Genomic DNA, 19,243 nt, shown 5'->3' with positions numbered 1-19,243 from the left:
CATCACCTCCCTTAATAGGGACACAATAGAACATATGGATCTATAAACATGCGCTCACGAAATCAACAGCTCAGGGCTCAAGCTATAGGCAAAAATCCGGTCTCAAGTCCTCCCGACTGGACCAACATCAACACACAGAGATCACATCTCACCCCTTGATAGGGGAATCACAAGCCATCGATGCACATCGGATACTGAGAGCTCATGCGCGCGTACGAACGCGTGGAAGGAATTCAAAGAGTTACTTTTCAAGCTGAATCAAGGATGCACGATAAGAATTCAAGAATGTAAAATTTTTTCTAAAGGTTTTGCAGCCTCTCAAGGATAAATACAGAAGTCTCTGTACCGATCCGTGTGACTCTACTAAATATGCTCATGACTCGTGAGACCTATGTAACCTAGGCTCTAATACCAACTTGTCACGACCCTAAACACGGACCCGATCGTGACAACGCCTCTCGTGAACACAAGGTCAGCCGACACTACCCATTTCAGTATTTAACAGTTAAACATTAAGAAATAGTCTAAGCATGATCAAATAAACCAAAGTTTAAGCAGTTAATAGCATATATTGTGGAAAATAACCCAACACATCTTGATACTAAGGTGTCACTAGTCATGAGCATCTAACAAAACAGAATACTGCAAATCAAACTACAGAGTTTAATATAGAGAACCAAGAACATGAATAAGTAAGATAGGGAAGAGCTCTAGGCTGCGAACGCCAACAACTACCAAGAGACTCCTCGGATCTGCCTGAGCTGGAAATGATCAGCACTCGGGAGCGGGACCAGATACATCTGAATCTGCACACATGGTGCAGGGAGTAAAGTGAGTACTCTAACTCAGTGAGTAATAATCATAAATAAAGACTGAAAGCAGGAAATCGCATAAGGGACAAAAACATGCTATAATGAAGCAATAAAAACCATTTAAAATAGTAAACCAGTGAAAGATAGGTAAAAATCCTTTAACTCAAATTTAACTTCATGAAAAGCCTTTTTTAACAATTAAGCAGGTAATTGACAGGCAATTAAGAAAAGATAAATACATAAAGGTTCACCCCTCGGGCACCGTATCAACAAATCTGCCCCTCGGGCAACATCTCAGAATAATACCAGCCCCTCGGGCAACATCTCAGAACAATATCAGCCCCTCGGGCTCAATCTCACATTACAATGGGTACCCGCGCTCACTGGGGGTGTGCAGACTCCTAAAGGGGCCCCTTATGGCCCAAGCGCAATATCAAGTCATCTCGTGGCATCATCACTAGGCTCTCGGCCTCATATCAATCAAGCCACCTCGTGGCGTACATATCTCAGGCCCTCGGCCTTATAATCAGTATCAAATGTTTCCTCACAACATAGGTCATCGGCCTTACTCAGTCAAAATCCTCACAAGCCCCTCGGGCAACAGTAAAACAGTGATTCTCAGCCCAATTATCATTTAAAAGATCATTTAAGTATTTAAAACATAGTAAACATGGCTGAGTACGAAAATAGTGAAATATATCATGACTAAGTTCAAGTATAAAGTCAAAATAGTGAGGAAATATCAATAAAAATCCCCGAAGGGTTCAAATAGTTGGCACAAGGCCCAAATATGACATTCAGCCCAAATCATAATGATAGCAAATAGATTTCAGTCAAATACGCAGTAAAATAGTAATTCGGGACGGACTAAGTCACAATCTCCAACAGTGCACGACCCCACGCTCGTCATCAAGCATGTGTTTCACCTCAATATAGCACAACGATGTGCAAGTCCGGGGTTTCATACCCTCAGAACATCATTTACAATCATTACTCACCTCGAACCGGTCAAATCTCTAGCTCGCGATGCCTTTGCCCCTCGAATTGGCCTCCACTCATGTCGAATCTATCAAAAATCAGAAGGAGGACGTCAAAATATGCTAAGGGAACGAAGACCAAGCAAAAATAATCAATTTACAACATAAATCCCGAAATTACCAAAACCCGACCCCCGGGCCCACATCTAGGAATTCGATAATTTTTACATCAGTAGATTCCTTATCTTCCCACGAGTTCATACATATCAAAAGTTCTGAAATCCGACCTCAAATGGTCCTTCAAATCCTCAATCAAAGGTCTAAGTTTCCAAGCCCTAATTCTTCAATTTTGGCTTAATTTCCATGATTATTTAGGTGAAATTCACATTAGAATCGAGTTTTAACTCCAAGAATCTTACTCCAAGTGATTCCCCTTGAATCCCTCTTCAATCCCCTTCAAAAATCTCCAAAAACGATCAACAATGGAAGAAATAAACCCCAAAATCGCGGACAAGACGAGTATTTAAACATTCTACCCAGGCCTTAATTCCTTCTTCGCGAACACGGTCAAAGCCTCGCGTCACGAAGCACAAAATGACTTTGACCAAAAATCCTCTTACGCAAATGCGACATGCCCATCGCGAGCGCGATGGTTCCTCAGACTTACTCTTCACGAATGCACTCCCTCTCTCGAGAATGCGATGAACAACTCGACCTCAAACCCAGCTGACCAATTTCCTCTAAGCGAACGCGCTCTCCTTCTCGCAAACGCGATGCAAGAACATTCATCCCTTCGCAAATGCGTAGCCTTCCTCGCGAACGTGAAGGCTTAAATTCCAGCTTCCTCAACTGACCCTTCGCGAATGCAAGGGTCCACTTGCGAACGAGGAAAGTAAAATACCTCCAACAGCTGAAACCAAAATCTGCAGTTTTCATCAACTTAAAATGATCCGTTCAACCCTTCGAAACTCACATGAGGCCCTCGGGACCTCAACCAAAGATTCCAACATATCCCATAACCTCATTCAAACTTGTTCCAACCTTCGGAACGCTCAAAACAACATCGAAACACCAAATTCGCATCAGATTCAAGCCTAAGAATTCCAAAATCTTCTAAATTATGCTTTTGATCTAAAACCCAACCAAACCACCCCTGAATGACCTAAAATTTTTCACACACATCCCAAATGACACAACGGAGCTACTACAACTCTGAAATTCCATTTCGACCCCTATATCAAAATCTCGCCTACCAACCGAAAATCGCCAAAATATCAACTTCGCCAATTCAAGCCTATATCTACTCTGAACCTCCAAAACTCATTCCGAACACGCTGCCTAAGTCCCAAATCACCTCCTGAAGCTATTCGAACCATCAGAACTCACATCCGAGCCCTCTAACACATAAGTCAACATCTGGTTGACTTTTCCAACTTAAGCTTCCTCAAAAGAGACTAAGTGTCTCAAACCTTACTAAAATCATTCCGAATTCGATTAGACCAACCCGATACCACATAAGACGGATAAAAAAGCATAAAGAAGCAGAAATGGGGAAAACGGAGCGGTAACTCATGAGACGACTAGCCGGTTCGTCACAACAATGTAAGGAAAGGACTCCAAGGGACTGTAACGACCAATGAGCTCTACCTTGAAACCTCACGATCAACGAGCTAACTCTGCCCGAGTTTGATATCTCCAATACCTGGTTCTGCACAAAAATGTGCAGAAGTGTAGTATTAGTATACCACGGTCAGTACCCAGTAAGTATCAAGACTAAACTCGGTGAAGTTGTGACAAGGTACAAGTCAAGACACTAGACAAATAACTTGTGCAGTATAGAAGTATAAAGCTAATAATTTAAGTAGGAATCAGTAAATGGAAACAAGAATCAACATAAGATATAAACAACAAGGCAATAGGAACACTATGAAAGTACTGTTGAAACCAAATAAGGAACACAATGACAACCAATAAATCGAGTCGTTCTAACACAATTTTGACAACGAAATCACCCCGCTTCATCTCATAGTCACAAGTCATGGGTCTCAACCCACCATCATATACTCACGGCACCTCCTGCCCACATCTTGAATCACAACCGCACGGACAACTCACGTGCCAATATCTCAATCCGCCTGGCATGATCACAAGCTCACATTTACAATCCGCCCGGCATGGTCACAGGCTCACAATCACAATCCACCCGTCATGGTCACATGTTCAATATCAACTTAAAAATAGATAATACGAGAACACATGGGCATGATCAATAATGTCAAGTTTCATGCTCCTGAGCTAGTTTAAGTGGCGTGCTATGGTGTATGCTTGTGCGAGTGTACTACTGTAACCCAAGTCAACAAGTAATATCAAACACATCGAGTAGCTCATTGAAGCAACACAACAAGTCACGTAAGGTGTATGAAATACACAATGAAAAGTACACCATCACACGAATATCACCAACAAGATGTCCCTAAGCCATCACATATCATCCCAGATATTGCCACCCTGATCTCCGATAGCTACCCTTATCACTCTGCCCTGACAATATCATTAGCCACATGTATCACTCTGATAGCCATCCGTATCACTCCGCCCTAACAATATCATTAGTCACCCGTATCACTCCGTAGCCACCCATATCACTCCATATAATAGCCACCCTTATTGCTCCGCCCGGATAATAATACAATAGCCACCCGTATCACTCCATACATTCAAAAATAGCGAGACACACCCTTATTCCCTGCATAACAACAACCGGTGAAATGCCACTCTTATACTCCGCATAAAAACAACCAAACCACACAATAATTTACATGTACTAATATTACAATAATATGAGATATCAACTCGTACTGCAAGTACCCATAGGCCACAACCTTTCCAAAGATCCAACAATATTAATACTTCCACAACAAATAGCCCATGGATCAAACACCATGTATATGAAATCTCAGTAACAACAAAATGAATGGGAAAGTAACTCACAGGGAACAACACACTCTTTAAATACGACTTCAATTAAAATAGGTTAATGACTTTCAATAACCTCAATTCTAATTAATTGTTTAAGGTTAAACTTGATATTGAAAGTATTTCCATAAAATGGAAAACTTTGGATTCTAGTGTATGAATTAGGCTAATAATGAAAAACATGACACGAACCAGCAACTATGCCAAGATGCATGAGAATAACCTGCAACAAAAAGGATATCATGTAACAACAATTTCAATTTAGAGTAACTTAACAATAAAGGAAGTCACATAATGATAAAAGAGGTAACAACTTCAAATAAAGCTTATAAAAGCAAACTCGACAAGTAAAGAATGTGACATGTAATGACAACTTCAGATAAATCATGTGATAGTAGACACGACGAATAAAAGATATAACATGTGCTAACAATTCCAAATAAATACATGAAAAAAGCCTAAGAGTCTAAACCGGTCAATTTCCACACATAAGCCCAAGTACGTACTCATCACCTTGCATACACGGCTTTTACTTAACGCAAATAGCACAAACAACTCAAATCCTAAGGGGTAGTTCTCCCACATAAAGTTAGGCAAGATACTTACCTCAAAACACGCCAACTCAATTCACTAGTAAGCTTTTCCCATGATTATCCAACTTCGAACGATTCAAATCTAGCCAAAATAATTTTATATCATAAATACAACCCATAAAGAACTATTCCGGATAATAAAGTTGCAGTCTTTAAAGAAAAATAAAAAGACAACTAAAAAAGTTAACCCCAGACCCACGTCTCAGAATCTGACAAAATTAACAAAATCCGAACACCCATTCAACAACGAGTCCAATCATACCAGAATCACTCAATTCTGATCTCAACTTGACCCTCAAATCCTATTATAGTTTATGAAGTTTCTATAATTTTCCCAATTTTTCCAACCCAATGCACTAATTAAATGGTAAAAACAATGATAGATTCATGTATAACAACCAAATTCGAGTTAGAATCACTTACCCCAATCAATGCCTTGAAAATCCCGTCAAGAATCGCCTCAATCCGAGCTCCCAAAGTCCAAATGTGAAATAATACTCTAACCCTCATTTATATAGTACCAGGTCTAATATCCCATAGTGCTGACCGCACATTATTTGTGTGGTCCGCACTTCCAAGTTCTGCGGCCGCGAAGCAAAATTGTGCAGCTGCACTTCAGCAACAATTGCACTACTAGTATTTAGTAAATTGATCATAACATTCTATACAAATTTTCAAATGCTAAATGGTTTAATTTTATGGAAACTAGACTCAAAGGGCTACAACTTACATTTTTGGATTATCTCCAAATTCTTGATAGATTAAAAGATATAAGCTTCCGAATTCAGACCAACAAACCTTCTGATTTCCCTGTTGCGGACCTCAGTGCGGCCCACACTTTGGCCGGTGCCTCCATAAAATTTTGTTTGCAGCCGCACATGGGCTTTGCCTCAGCAATCCAAAAATGTGCCCTCCACACTTCAACTACTCTAGAACATCATCAAAGTGCTGAAATGCCCAAACTTGCTCAAAACTCATCCAAAAAACATCCCAAGTCCCCGGACCCCATCCAAACATACCAACAAGTCCTAAATCACAATACGAACTTACTCGAAATCCCAAATCACATCAAACAACATCAAAATCACGAATCATATCACATTTCAAGCCTAATGAACTATTGAACTTCTAACTTCTAAAACTAATGTAGAAACATACCAAACCAACTTCGATTGACCTCAAATTTTGCACACAAGTCATAAATGACACAACGGGCCTATTCCAACTTATAGAATTAGAATTTGACCATGATATTAATAAAGTCAACTCTGGTCAAACTTCTCAATCTTCCAAACCTTTAACTTTCTAACTTTCGGCAAAATGCATTAAATCAACTTACGGACCTCCAAATCCATATCCGGACACACGCCTAAGTCCAAAATTACCATACAAAGCTATTGGAATTATTAAAAAATCATTCAGGAGTCGTCTGCACAAAAGTCAAACTTCGATCAGCTCCTTTCACTTAGGCTTCTAAAACAAGAATTGTCCTTCTAAATAAATTCTAAATCATCTAAAATCGAGCTCGACCGCACGCGCAAGTCATAATACATAATACGAATCTGCTCGAGACCTTAAGCCACTGAACGGGATGCTAATTCTTAAAACGACAAGTCGGGTCGTTATAGTAATAACATCATACAAACTTGCTCGCGCGATCAACATACCAAAATAACACCTAGAACTACGAATCAGACATCAAAATGCATAAAATTTTCAAAGAAACTTAAGAACTTTCAAATTCACAATCGAATGCCCAAATCACATAAAATCAACTTTGTTTTGCACTAAATTTTGCAGATAAGTCTTAAATGGTAAAATAAACCTATACCAAGTTGCGGAATCGAAATTCGGACAAGGTAGCTATAAAGTCAACTACGGTCAAACTTCGGAATTCTTTAAACCTTCAAATCACTAGTTTTCAACAAATCACATTAAAACAAGTTAGGGACTTCCGAATTCAATTTCGGGCATACGCCTAAGTCCTAAATCACGATATGGACCCTCCGGGATCGTCAAAATATCGATTCATATCCGTTTACATAGAATATTGATTATAGTCAATTTAAATCATTTTATTCACACTTTCTTCTACTTTTCACATAAAGACCTTCCGGAATAAGACACAGATTACGCACGCAAATTGAAGAATGCTAAAATAGAGCTAATCAAGGTCTCGAAATATGGAAATAAAGGCTAAAACTCAAAATGACCTATCAGGTCATCACAATATAGCATGTACCCTTCTGAGTTGCTGAATATCCCATCAGTACTATTTTCCTTGCTCTCTAACTAAACGTATCTCCCTTTGGCAAATTACTATCATAACACAAGCAACCTAACACTCAGAGGTGATCAATTTTTGCTAGCTTTTTACACAAAATATCATGAGGAGATTTGCCCTTCGACACAAAAGTAGGTCACTTGTTGATCAAATAAACAGTTGTATTAAGACATTCTCCCCAAAACCTGGTTGGTACTGAGCTTTGAAATTTCAATGCTCTAGCTACCTCAAGTATGTGTCTGTGCTTTATTTATACTACCCTGATAGGTTACGAGTACTTTGGTCATAAGTACGTTACTTTATTTTTTGATGATCTAACAAATTTACCATCCAAAATAAGATAAGGAATCTATTGCACATTTACAAGACCTTAAGATCACAAGGTTCTAGGTTGGGATTCAACGTGGGATATGATTCAGCTCTTTAGAGTGAAAATAACAGCTGAGGGAACATGTCCCTACCAGTTCCCGAGGAGACTGTACGAAGTCAACTCTCCAGCTGAAAAGTTGTTGCCTGCATATGCTACAGTGCCGAAACAGTGCAGTAGTCAACTTTCTAGGGAAGACTTTTTACCTACCTTGCTTACATCATTGTAAGTGATGTCACACATGTATATATACAATCAAGGAAGGTAAAACACATCAACTTGAACACTTAGAGTTTTTTACTCAAGCTCCTCACGTGACTATCCAGCAAGAAAGTTTCAAGTGCTTCAAGAACAAAGAATAAAGCAACTACGAACCAGTTCCCATATCAAGGCATTATATGTACTTAGTTGAGTTTTAACTTTGTAATAGTTCTTCAATTGTAATTCCTATCTAGCTTGTTTAGAAGCATTGTATAGGAACCCCTTTGTAAACCTTAAACCTGTGTGTTTGAGTCTTGGCTAGAGTTAGTCATATTGTAAAGTCTTTGTAATAGAGTTATTACAAAGTGGCTTGTAATAGAGTATTACAAGTTAGTGAGGGATTAAGAGTTTAATTCCTAGGTTGCATAGGTTGTAATCTAAAATTTTCTTAGTAGTGAAGTTGAAATCCTACAAGGGTAGGTCGTGGTTTTTTAATCCTGTTGAGCTCGGAATTTTCCACGTAAAATTCCTCTTGTCATTTATTTACTGTTGTGTGTGTGTGTACTGTTGAACCTAATAGAGAACCTGGTTCTCTATAGAGTTTGGTGGACCCTTATATTCTATCAATTGGTATCAGAGCTGGTTCTTTCTATTAGGATAACACCTAGAAAGGATCCTCATGGCTGCTCCTCCAAACTTCGAAGAAGGCCAGTCTACTTACAGACCTCCTAGGTTCAATGGGCAATATTATGGATGGTGGAAAACGAGGATGCACGACTTCATCATGGCTGAAGATTCTGAGCTATGGGATGTTATATGTGACAAACCCTTTGTCCTTACCAAGAACCTTGGCAAATCAGGTGTAGTCATCCACAAAACGAGGAAGGAATTCAATGACGCTGATAGAAAGGCCATATAAAAGAACTTTTGTGCCAAGAAAATTCTTGTTTGTGGTATTAGTCCTGATGAATATAACAGGATATTAGCATGTCAATCAGCAAAAGAGATCTGGGAGGCTCTTTAGGAAGCTCACGAGGGAGCAACACAGGTGAAGCAATCCAAGATTGATATGCTCACAACTGAATATGAGCTCTTCAAAATGAAAGATGATGAATCCATCCAAGATATGCATACTTGATTCACCTCCATTATCAATGAGCTTCACTCTATTGGTGAAAGTATTCCGAGAAACAATCTTTTCAGAAAAATCCTTAGTGTACTGCCCAGTTCTTGGGAAAGCAAAGTTAACGCCATTACAAAGGCTAAGGACTTGCAGATACTGACCATGGATGAACTTGTTGGAAACTTAAAAACCTACTAAATAAAGAAGAAGAAGGACAATGAAAGAAGAGATCCCAAGAGGGAGAAGAACCTGGTCCTCAAGATAGACATAAATTACTCAAGTGGTGAAGATGGGGACATGGCCTACTTGACAAGAAGATTCCAGAAGATGGTTCATAGGAATGGAGGCATTCCAAAAAAGGAAAGTTCCAGCAAGCCAAGAAATTATGACCTCTGTCATAAATGTGGCAAGCCAAGACACTTCATCAAGGATTTCTCCCTCCTAAAGCAAGATCAGTACAATAACAACTTTGATAAAGTAGGCAAGAGGAACCAGGTTCTTGATAAACGCTTCAAGAGGAAGAATGATGTTGACAATGTTGTAAAGCAAGCTCTTACTACATGGGGAGACTCCTCCAGCTAATCTGAAAAAGAAAACGACCGTGATGGTAGTTCAATGATGGTAGTGGAAAATGAAACAACTGAGTATGAATCAATCTTTGCTTTAATGGCTCAACCTGATGATGACGACGATGAGGTAAATTTTCTGGATGTTCAGAGAAATTTGAAATCTTACTCTCTTAAAAAGCTCATGTCATTAGCAAATGTGCTAATTGATGCATACCATAGTCTTATCAATGATAAAGATGCATTAACTATGGAACTAGGGGATGCTGAACAAACCAAAGATGAATTAGTAGTCGTAGTAGTTGATTTGAAAGAAACAATAGAGAACTTGAAAAAGGAAAATAATGACTTAGAAGAGAAAATCACCAGTATAGAACATGAAAGAGATGATCTAATGGTTGTTGTGGTGAACTTAAAAGAAGCCATTGAGTGTGCAAGTAAAGAAAAAGAAACCTTGACTGAGAGAGTTGCTATCATTGAGCGAGAAAGAGATGACCTAGTAGTGGTAGTAGTAGACTTGAAAGAAACAATTGAGGAACTTAAAATGGTAAATAGGCCTGGAAACTTTGAAAAGGGAAAAAAAGTTGCAAGTGAGGCACACATTAAGCTTGAAAATGAGTTGAATTTGGTGAAGACTAGTCTGTGTACTGAGCTTCAGAAAAACAAACAGCTTCAGGAAGAACTAGGAAAGGTAAAAAGTGACCTTAAAAAATTGCTTAAGTGGACCTGGTCCTCTGATGTTATCACTGCCATGTACACCAACAGCTAGGAAAACAAGTAGGAGATTGGGTTTCAAAGGAAAAAGATTCTCTACAACCCTCATAGCAAGTACACTACTGTAGCCGATAATTGTCTATGTACTCACTGTGGTAACAATGGGCACCTCAAGGAAAACTGCATGGCCAGGGTTCAGTCTCATCAGAAAAATAAAGTCTTTGCTGAGAGAGTAACTACTACTAGAGGACCTGGTCCGTCAAATAGGAAACACATTCTGCCTGCTTGGACTAAAAGAGCACTCATTCATTCCTTCTTTCTTAACAAGGGACCCAAACTTGTTTGGGTTCCTAAATCTAACCCTTTATTTCCTTGTGCAGGGAGCAGTGAAGTGGAGCAACCAACAATGATATATGAACAACGGTTGCTCAAAGCACAAGACTGAAAATATGATCAATTTTCCTTCACTAAAAGCCCTGCAAGGAGAGAGTGTACCTTTTTGAAAATGGCTAAAAGGGGTACACTTTAGGAGTTGAAAGATATGTGACAAGGGAAACAAAGTGGAATTCTTGTACATGATATGCACAATCTCAAATCCTGTGACTGGTGAGGTGATGCTGTTGCCAAAAGATACAAGAATACTTATGGTGTTGTGCTTGAGCCTCTGCAGAAGTGGTGATACAAGTTGGTTGAGAGATGTTGAAAATGATTCTGAACTATGGGGCAGAAGGCTGGATATGCAACTTTTTCATCACTACATAAACCGGCCCTAAAGGACCTGGTTCGTGGTCTGACCAAGTTGAGTATCAAGGAACACAAAGTGTGCAATAGGAAAGTATGTCAAACCTCCACTCAAGGTCACTTGATCTTCTTCATATGGATATATATATGGAGCAGCGAGAGAGCCAAACATGAAAGAAAGAAGATATATCATGTTGACAGTGAATGACTATTCCAAGTCTACTTAGACTTTGTTCTTCAGTGTTACATCTCGCGTTTTCATACGTTAAACGTTTCGTCTTTGGTTAACTGACGTAGACTCGAGGATGAGATTATCTTGACGTTAACATATTTACGTTATTTAGAACAAGTGATAAATAAGTGTCCTGAAGGATAAAGGATACGTGAATTAAAGAAAAGAGTTTCGTTGAATGTGGCCAATTTGGGATAAAATACGGGTCGAGCGATAATACACGATAATTATGAACTAGTACCATGCAATGTACCATATGACCACGGTGGTATAATATATAAAATATATATGAAGTAGTTTAAAAGTAAATAAAATTTTAAGTAATTTATGGTAATTTTTAAATTGTGCGGGTAATTGATTAATTACCGGGTAACAGAACATTACCCAGTTAACTAATAAGCGGAAAAAACTTAATTAAATAACCCCTAAAGCCATGTGGCACAAAGCCACAATGGATAAGAATGACTCTTAGTCATTCAAGCCATGTGGCTACTTATAGTAATTTCATTAAGTCTTATCAAGCAAGACTTAGATATAAAGTCTTATCCAAAACAAGACTTGGTTACAAGTCTTACATGTAAGACATGGATATAAGATTCTTTGTTAAAAATTCAAAAAGTTTTGTCTCTAATCAAACAAGAAAACGTGAGCATAAGCAAACTTTCAAAGTTCAACAATTAAGATTGAATCCATATCTGTTTTTAGTACACAAAAACGTTAGAAGCGGAACAAATTCGTCCAAGATTTCAAGGAATCCAAGTGTATATTTCACAGAAGCAGATTCGTTCAAATAATTTCAGGAACAGGTATGTTAAGGCCCTCCCTTCTTTCTTTTGGCATGGTCCATATGATACTGAAGAAACGAGCAAACACACAGTTTCCATAAATTACTCTATTTATAGAATTATTAGGGGTGTCTATATTCTTGATTCCCCATGAAAAGTATTATTATTTTCTGTTCATGGGTCTCAGAATAATACGCAGTTGGAAAAATTTATCGGGAAGGAATATTGAGATTATTACGTATTTTTTATGCATTTCATACATGTGCATTGACCCATGACCAGATGACGTTATATACACGTATATATGTAAATATATATATGGGATATTGGAAAAATGTTATGGCATTATATACGCACCACCACCTGATCAGCTGGTATATGTTGATGATGTTGCCCATAGTGGCCGAGACGATATGATGGGATGCCCTCAGTGGCTTGATGATATTATGTACCACATACCAATGCATGATACGGTATTTATACGTATGTGCATGACGTTATAAACATTTTAGAATCTACAAAGTTATTCAGATTTAAAGATGTGTTTCTATATTCCATGTTTCATCTGTATCTTTTACGTACAAATTTTCATGCCTTATATACTCAGTACATTTTTTATACTGATGCCCTATTTCACGGGGCCTGCAGTTCATACCCACAGGTGTAGGTAGGCAAGCTGACGGTCCCCCTTTTTAGAATCCCTGATCAGCGAGAGTTGGCGTGCTCTATTTGATCCGGAGCTACTTTTGATTTTGGTCCGATACATTTGTATATATATATATATATATATATATATATATATATATATATATATATATATATATATATATATATATATATGTATGTATGTATGTATATGGGTATGACGTGGCTCAGTCCCGTCTTTGTACAATTATGTTTCTGTTAGAGGTCTGTGGACAGTATGTCTAGTTGGGTTGTATGTGGCCTTGACGGCTTTCAGTTTTGGATGTATAGTTGTCTATAGGAGCCTTGCCGGCTCACCCACTATATTCTGCCTGTATACGTACATATGCCTTGAAGGCAGGTTTCCTTCTTGTATGTTACTTTCGTAACTCAGCATATGTTATTCAGGCTCGTATCTTAGATGCATGCTTAGGGGTGTTTGACAGGTAAGACTCAGGCACCCGTCGCGGCCCATCGGTTTGGGTCGTGACAAAAGTGGTATCAGAGCAGTTCTGTCCTAGGGTTGTCTACAGACTGTGTCTAGTAGAGTCTTGTTTATGGGTGTGTTGTGCACTACACTTATAGATAGGAGGCTACAGGACATATAAGATGCTATCCTCTCTTCTTATCTTAGATTGTGCAATATGAGCATTCGTGTTCCTAACGACGTGTTACATTTTTAGCGATGCCTCCGAAGACTACAACAGCTAGGACGGGTCAGAAGGCTATGAAGGTGTTAGAAAGAGATATAAGTTATACTATGGATTCAGACCCATCGGATATCATGGGTTCTATTGAGGAGGATCCATCCGAGGATCCATATGAGTCATCCGTTCGAGCTGTTTCGATCACTCCGATAGTAGATGGGGTGAGAGGAGTTCCGACCTCACCAAGTCCCTTAGTTTGATATCCCGTTGATTAGGGTATGAGGGGAGTAGTGCATGGATTGGCACAACCGGGATTCCCTAAGGCTCAAAGCTATGTCAAGGCATTTGAGGACACATACTCTTCTAAGGTTCCGGATAGTCCATAATCTTGCGAGTCCGTCAATCAAGGTTCGTCGGTGTATGTTATGGGATATGTAGAGGAAGAAGATAGTAGTCAGGCCAAGAGGATGAAGGTAACTGATAAGGACATGAAGATTCCGCTTCGAAGTATGTCCGATCGAGGTTCTTATATAGGACGAGGCAAGGACCCTCTACTATAGACTTCATCCAAGTGTTAGTTTTTGGTTGGTGAGTTCCACCTCTTCTTGGAATATTACCAAGTCAGGGTTCTAAATGTGTTTGGTTGTTTTATGAGAATTTAGGGAGCCCCATCCCAACTTGTATATATTATGGTTATGCCTACTTAGAGATTTTGCAGACAGTATCCTGTATATAGTTTTGGGTATGATATGTCTATGGCCTAGTTGACCCCTATGTATATAAAAAAATTTCTAAATTAGTTATGCGAGTTAAGTTTTAATATTGTTACCTATATATATGGATCTGGCCCGAAATGGCCCGTGATAGATTTGATAATAAACAAGGATAAGGTACGTGGTGTTTGGTTGGGTAGAACTTGATATTATAATATGTATGGATTGATTGGCCTTTTGTTATGCTATCATTAAGTATAGATCAAAGATGGTTTGATTTTGGTTTCTAGGAGAGTCTATTTTGGAATGGAAAAGTAATACCGCATCGGGAAGAGTTAAATTTATCTCTTATCTCAAGGCAAGAAAGATAATCAGAAAGGACTATATTTATCACTGAGTTCGGGTTTGGGATATGGAAGTAGAGTTACCAAACATTCAGTTCTTTCCTGTAGTTAATGATTTTCCCGATGAGCTTTCGGGTCTTCCACCAGAGCAAGAAATTGAGTTTGCCATTGACCTACTACTAGATACTCATCCAATATCTATTCCTCCCTATAGAATGGCCCCCACAAAGCTGAACGAGTTAAAGGAACAACTAAGAGGCTTGATTGAAAAAGGTTTTATCAGATCTAGTACGTCATCATGGGGAGCACCTGTGTTATTTGTGAGAAAGGAGGATGGTTCCTTATGAATGTGTATTAATTATAGGCAGTTGAATAAGGTGACGATCAAAAATAAGTACCCGCTCCCGAGGATTGAGGATTTATTTGATCAGTTACAAGGTGCCAAGTGTTTTTCAAATATAGACTTGAGGACCAGGTACCATCATGTAAGGGTTAAGGATGGAGATATTCCGAAGACAACATTCAGGACTAGATATGGGCACTTTGAGTTTCGGGTTATGTCGTTCGGTCTGACCAATGCCCCAGCAGTATTCATGGATTTGATGAACCGTGTGTTCATGCATTTTTTTAGATCTGCTCGTAATCGTATTTAATGACGATATATATTGGTATATTCTCGTTCAGGGGCTGAGCATGCAGATCACTTGCGTACTATGCTCAGAGTTCTACAAAAAGGGAAGTTGTATGCAAAATTCTCTAAATGTGAATTCTGGTTGAACTCTATAGTTTTCCTTGGGCATATTATTTCGGGTGAAGACAACCGGGTGGATACACAAGAGACTGGGGTAGTGAAGACTTCACCTAGACCCACAACACCAATGAAGGTTCATAGCTTCTCCGTTTAGCAGGTTATTACAAGAAACTTGTAACGGAAATTTCTTCTCTTCTAAGCACATTTGACCGAAGTGGTATGTGGTATCTTGCTTGATGTTCGGAATAACATAAGGAAATCTATGGTGCACGCAGGTTGAAGAAAGGTTGCGAATAAGTATAAATAGATATGTGGAGGTCGCAAGCTAAAGTATGGTAGAGCGACAATGTTCTAGGAAGACAGGAGGAAGGATAAGAAAAGATGAGTGAAAAGGTGGCGAGAATGGATAAGTCCTTGGGGTTAAGCTCATGAGAGAGCTGATAGTTTCTCTAAGTTATAAAAGGCTCATATGGCTTGAAAGAACTTAAAGGAGTCTAAGACTAGTAACGTTTAGAATATATGAAATACTACCCTAATAGTAGGATAAGGGCGTAATTGTGATGGATAAAGGATGAAGTTTGGGCCTCTGAAGAAGGGAATCTCCTGAATTGTAAAAAAATTAGGATACCCATGTAAGTTAAATCAGAAGGGAACTAAGTTTCAATGGACCAATCCTTGAGAACGAAGTTTCCGGGTATTGAAGGACAAATTAACTTCAGCACCGGTTCTACTGCTCCCAGAAAGGAACGATGGTTATGTTATCTACTGTGACGCTTCAAGTGTGGGATTGGAGCGTGTGCTGATGCAGCTTAGTAAGGTTGTAGCTTATGTTTCTGGACAACTAAGTAAGCACGAGAAGAACTACCCGACCTACGATTTAGAGTTAGTTGTGGTGATTCATGCAGTAAAGATGTAGAGGCACTACTTGTATGGCATTCATTTTGATATCTATATGGACCATAGGAACCTCCAGTACATCTTCAAGCAAAAGGAATTGAATCTACGTCAAAGGAAATTATTGGAGCTACTTAAAGACTATGATGTTGATATTTTATACCATCCAGGGAAGGCGAACGTAGTAGCCGACGCCCTCAGCCATAGCACTATGGGTAACCTGTGTTGTATTTACAGCCAGAAAAGAGGGGAATAACCCATGAGGTTCATCAGCTAGCTAGTCTTATAGTACGATTACTAGACTCAAGTGATATTGGAATTACTCTTCATGATACGACAACATCCTCTTTAGTAACTGAAGTAAAGAAACGCTAGTACGAGGATTCTGTGTTAGTTCATTAGAGGGATACCACCCTTCAGAAGGAGAAGGCGTCATTTGAAATTACAGAATATGGAGTCCTCAAATATCAAGGACGATTATGTGTGCCTAATATTGCAGGGCTGCATCGGCAGGTTATGGGAGAAGCTCACTATTCTCGTTATTCTATCCATCCAGGAGCAACAAAGATATATCATGATATCAGGGAAGTGTATTGGTGGGACGGAATGAAAAAGGATATAGCAGAGTTTGTTGCTCAGTTTCCTAATTGTCAGCAAATTAAAATTGAGCATCATAAACCCAGTGGGTTTTTGCAAGCTATGGAGATTCCGACTTGGAAATGGGAAGTAATCAATATGGACTTCATTGTAGGCTTACCTCGTACCCAGCGTAAGTTCGATTCGATATGGGTGATTGTGGATAGGCTTACAAAGTCAGCCCATTTTCTGCCCATTAGAACTACATATTCCTTAAAGGATTATGCGAGGCTTTATATTAAGGAGATAGTACGACTGCATGGTGTCCCTATATCTATTATCTCGGATAGAGGAGCTCAATTTACAGGTAACTTCTGGAGGTCCTTCCAAAAAAGGATTGGGGACTCAAGTAAGTCCTAGTACAACATTTCATCCCAGATAGACGGATATGCTGAGCATACCATTCAAACACTGGAGAATATGTTACAAGCTTGTGTGATAGACTTCAAAGGTAGTTGGGAGATCATCTACCGTTTATTGAGTTCGCATATAATAATAGTTACCATTCTAATATTCAGATGTCTCCATACGAAGCTCTTTACAGACGGAAGTGTAGGTCGCCTATAGAGTGGTTCGATATTGGGGAAACTACGTTAGTAGGACCAGAATTGGTACAGCAGGCAATCGAGAAAATTAAGCCTATACAGGAAAGGCTATTGGTAGCTAAAGACCGTCGGAAGGCTTATGTAGATAATGGACGACGAGACTTGGAATGTCAGGTGGACGACTGGGTATTCCAAAAAGTTACCACCAATGAAAGGTGTTATGAGGTTCGGAAAGAAAGGAAAATCTATCCCTCAGTACATGGGACCATAAAGGATCATACGCGAAGTAAGCCAGGTAGTATATGAATTAGACTTGGCTTCGGACTTGGAGTCTGTACATCCAGTCTTTCATATGTATATGCTCCATAAATGTATCGGAGATCCTTCCAGAGTTGGTGTTAGTTGACGACGTTCAAGTCATAGAGAATCTATCATATGAAGATCTCTCATTGCTATATTAGATGGACAGATTCAGAAATCGAGAACAAAAGACGTAGCTTCGGTAAAAGTACTTTGAAGAAACAACAATGTGAAGGAAGTGACATAGGAGGCCAAGGAAGACATGAAGTCTAGATATTCCTACTTATTTCCTCCTCAAGAGAAGGATCCTACTGAGAGGTCATAACCTTAAGGTACGTGTATGGATTCTACTGATAGTTATTGTCATTGGTCATGTGAGGCCATTGTCGTTATTGATGGTCATGGTCCTATGTGGCGTTGAATTATTAAGCTTATACATGGAGAGTTGGTAGTAGTGTTGTTACAAAGGCGACCCTGCCAAAGTTATATAGGTATCGGGGAGTTGAACATTTGAGGACGAATATTTCTAAGGGAGGAAGGATGTTACATCTCACGTTTTCATATGTTAAAGCTTCATCTTTAGTTAATTGACGTAGACTCGGGGATGAGATCATATTGACGTTAACATATTTATGTTATTTATAACACGCGATAAATAAGTGTCCTGAAGGATAAAGGATACACGAATTAAAGAAAATGAGTTTCGTTGAAAGTGGCCAATTTGGGATAAAATACGCGTCGAGCGATAATACCCGATAATTATGAACTAGTATCATGCAAGGTACTATATGATCACGATAATATAATATATAAAGTATATATGAAGTATTTTAAAAATAAATAGAATTTTAAGTAATTTGTGGTAATTTTAAAATTATGCGGGTAATTGATTAAATATCGGGTAACAGAACATTACCCAGTTAACTAATAAGCGGACAAAACTTAATTAAATAACCCCCAAAGCCACGTGGCACAAAGCTACAATGGCTAAGAATGACTCTTAGTCATTCAAGCCATGTGGGTACTTATAGGAATTTCATTAAGTCTTATCAAGCAAGACTTAGATATAAAGTCTTATACAAAACAAGACTTGGTTACAAGTCTTACATGTAAGACATGGATATAAGCTTCTTTGTTACAAATTCAAAATGTTTTGTTTCTGATCAAACAAGAAAATGTGGGCAGAAGCAAACTTTCAAAGTTCAACAATTAAGATTGAATCCATATATGTTTTTAGTACACAAAAATGTTAGAAGCAGAACAAAGTCATCCAAGATTCAAGGAATCCAAGTGTAAATTTCGCAGAAGCAGATTCGTTCAAATAATTCCAGGAACAGGTATGTTAAGGCCCTCCATTC

The 19,243-nt window shown here is 38.8% G+C and overlaps 2 protein-coding genes across 2 annotated transcripts; both read left to right on the top strand.

The window, feature by feature from the left end:
• Window positions 1-9,951: 9,951 nt before the first annotated feature.
• LOC138882753 (uncharacterized) lies at window positions 9,952-10,668 on the top strand. Its single transcript, XM_070163383.1, has one exon. The coding sequence runs from the start codon at window positions 9,952-9,954 to the stop codon at window positions 10,666-10,668; it is 717 nt and encodes a 238-aa protein (XP_070019484.1).
• Window positions 10,669-17,010: 6,342 nt separating this feature from the next.
• Window positions 17,011-18,158, top strand: LOC138882752 (uncharacterized). The gene is made up of 3 exons (XM_070163382.1): window positions 17,011-17,130; window positions 17,559-17,800; window positions 18,047-18,158. The coding sequence occupies exons 1-3, from the start codon at window positions 17,011-17,013 to the stop codon at window positions 18,156-18,158; spliced, it is 474 nt and encodes a 157-aa protein (XP_070019483.1).
• Window positions 18,159-19,243: the final 1,085 nt, after the last annotated feature.

This window comes from Nicotiana sylvestris, chromosome 12, assembly GCF_000393655.2.
Source record: "Nicotiana sylvestris chromosome 12, ASM39365v2, whole genome shotgun sequence".
In the NCBI taxonomy this organism is placed as follows: domain Eukaryota; kingdom Viridiplantae; phylum Streptophyta; class Magnoliopsida; order Solanales; family Solanaceae; genus Nicotiana; species Nicotiana sylvestris.
This window is presented reverse-complemented; position numbering and strand designations above follow the sequence as displayed.

What these genes read in the sequence shown, in the direction of transcription:
- LOC138882753 (XM_070163383.1), top strand. Translation starts at nt 9,952, where the DNA reads ATGGTAGTGGAAAATGAAACAACTGAGTATGAATCAATCTTTGCTTTA.
- LOC138882752 (XM_070163382.1), top strand. Translation starts at nt 17,011, where the DNA reads ATGAAAAAGGATATAGCAGAGTTTGTTGCTCAGTTTCCTAATTGTCAG. An exon ending in TTCCGACTTGGAAATGGGAA is followed by an intron (nt 17,131 to 17,558) that starts GTAATCAATATG and finishes TCTAATATTCAG; the next exon opens with ATGTCTCCATACGAAGCTCT. An exon ending in AAAGTTACCACCAATGAAAG is followed by an intron (nt 17,801 to 18,046) that starts GTGTTATGAGGT and finishes TTGCTATATTAG; the next exon opens with ATGGACAGATTCAGAAATCG.